At 45.3% G+C, this 1,427-nt stretch overlaps 1 protein-coding gene across 1 annotated transcript; it reads left to right on the top strand.

Moving 5' to 3' along the window:
• Nucleotides 1–227: 227 nt before the first annotated feature.
• LOC150068398 (olfactory receptor 7E24-like) lies at nucleotides 228–1,169 on the top strand. The gene has a single exon (XM_090327972.1). It carries the CDS (start codon nucleotides 312–314, stop codon nucleotides 1,167–1,169), a length of 858 nt encoding a protein of 285 aa, XP_090184098.1. The 5' UTR covers nucleotides 228–311.
• The last annotated feature ends 258 nt before the right edge of the window (nucleotides 1,170–1,427 follow it).

The raw sequence follows: 1,427 nt of genomic DNA, 5'->3' as shown, positions 1-1,427 counted from the left end.
ACTTAAATTGGCTTCATATATCTGATGTATGATTACAAGAAGGAGAGCAGGAAAATCATTAATGACTTTCATTGGCTTTGCCCCAATTAAGAAAAAGATCGGAGTACTATGTGTAAATTATTTGCATGTCACTATTCCCATTCAAAGCATGAAGGGCCAGGGGTATTTTATTTCTTTTTGTATTTCAGTGTATTTTATTGGTTTGGAGACATACTCACACAAAAAATGTAACCACTGCCACAGAATTCTTCCTCCTGAGGCTCTCAGAGGATCCTGAACTCCAGCCTGTCCTCTTTAGGCTCTTCCTGTCCATGTACCTGCTCACCGTGCTTGGAAATCTGCTCATCATCCTGGCCGTCACCTCTGACCCCCACCTCCACATCCCCATGTACTTCTTCCTCTCCAATCTGTCCTTGATTGACATTGGCTTCACCCCGAACACCGTCCCTAAGTTGCTGATGAACCTCCAGAGTCAGAACAGAGCCATCTCCTATGGGGGCTGCCTCACCCAGATGTCTCTTTTCATCACTTTTGCATGTGCAGATTCTATGATTCTGATTGCTATGGCCTATGACCGCTTTGTGGCCATCTGTCACCCCCTGCATTATTCATGCATCATGAACCCTCATCTCTGTGTCTCCTTACTTTGGGTGTCTTTCACACTTGGTCTTTTGGAATCCCTGCTACACAATCTGATTGTCTTACAACTTACCTGCTTCAGGACTGTGGACATTGCCAATTTCTTCTGCCACCCTTCCCAGCTACTTCACCTGGCCTGTACCGACAGCTTCAGCAATGAGATAGTCATGTTTCTTACTGGCATCCTGCTTGGAGTTCTCCCTGCCTCAGGCATTCTCTTCTCCTACTGTCAAATTCTGTCCTCCATTTTGAAAATCCCATCCACAGCAGGGAAGTACAAAGCCTTCTCCACCTGTGGCCCTCACCTGTCTGTCGTGAGCTTGTTTTATGGCACAGGACTGGGGGAGTACTTTGGTTCAGCTCTGTCAACATCCCCCAGAAACCATGTGGTGGCCTCAGTGATGTATGCTGTTGTCACTCCCCTGTTGAAACCCTTCATCTACAGCCTGAGGAACAGGGACATTAGCAGAGCCCTGGAGAGATTCCACACCCGGGCATTCTCCGTGTTTGCTCCTGCAGCTTCCAGGTAGGAAATTAATTGGAAAAGTTAGAAAACCAACACCTATTTTTCTAATGATGCTCACTTTGCATCCCTGAATTTTCACTTTCAGCTTTGGCTCTTTCCTCATCCTTATTTAGAGAAGGATCTTGGTTTGCAGTGTTGGAGAGGGAGAATTGAACAATTTTCTAACAGGTATAAAGTTTTAGGCTGAGAGTGGTGGACAACTTGACCATTACCAAAGGGAAAAAAGAATCAATATGAATAGTGACGCCAAATTGTGTGTGTA

This window comes from Megascapheus bottae, chromosome 1 (assembly GCF_031878675.1).
Source record: "Megascapheus bottae isolate mThoBot1 chromosome 1, mThoBot2.hap1, whole genome shotgun sequence".
In the NCBI taxonomy this organism is placed as follows: Eukaryota; Metazoa; Chordata; class Mammalia; order Rodentia; family Geomyidae; genus Megascapheus; species Megascapheus bottae.
This window is presented reverse-complemented; position numbering and strand designations above follow the sequence as displayed.

Excerpts from the sequence above, each read along its gene's own strand:
- LOC150068398 (XM_090327972.1), top strand. The coding sequence starts at position 312 with ATGTACCTGCTCACCGTGCTTGGAAATCTGCTCATCATCCTGGCCGTC.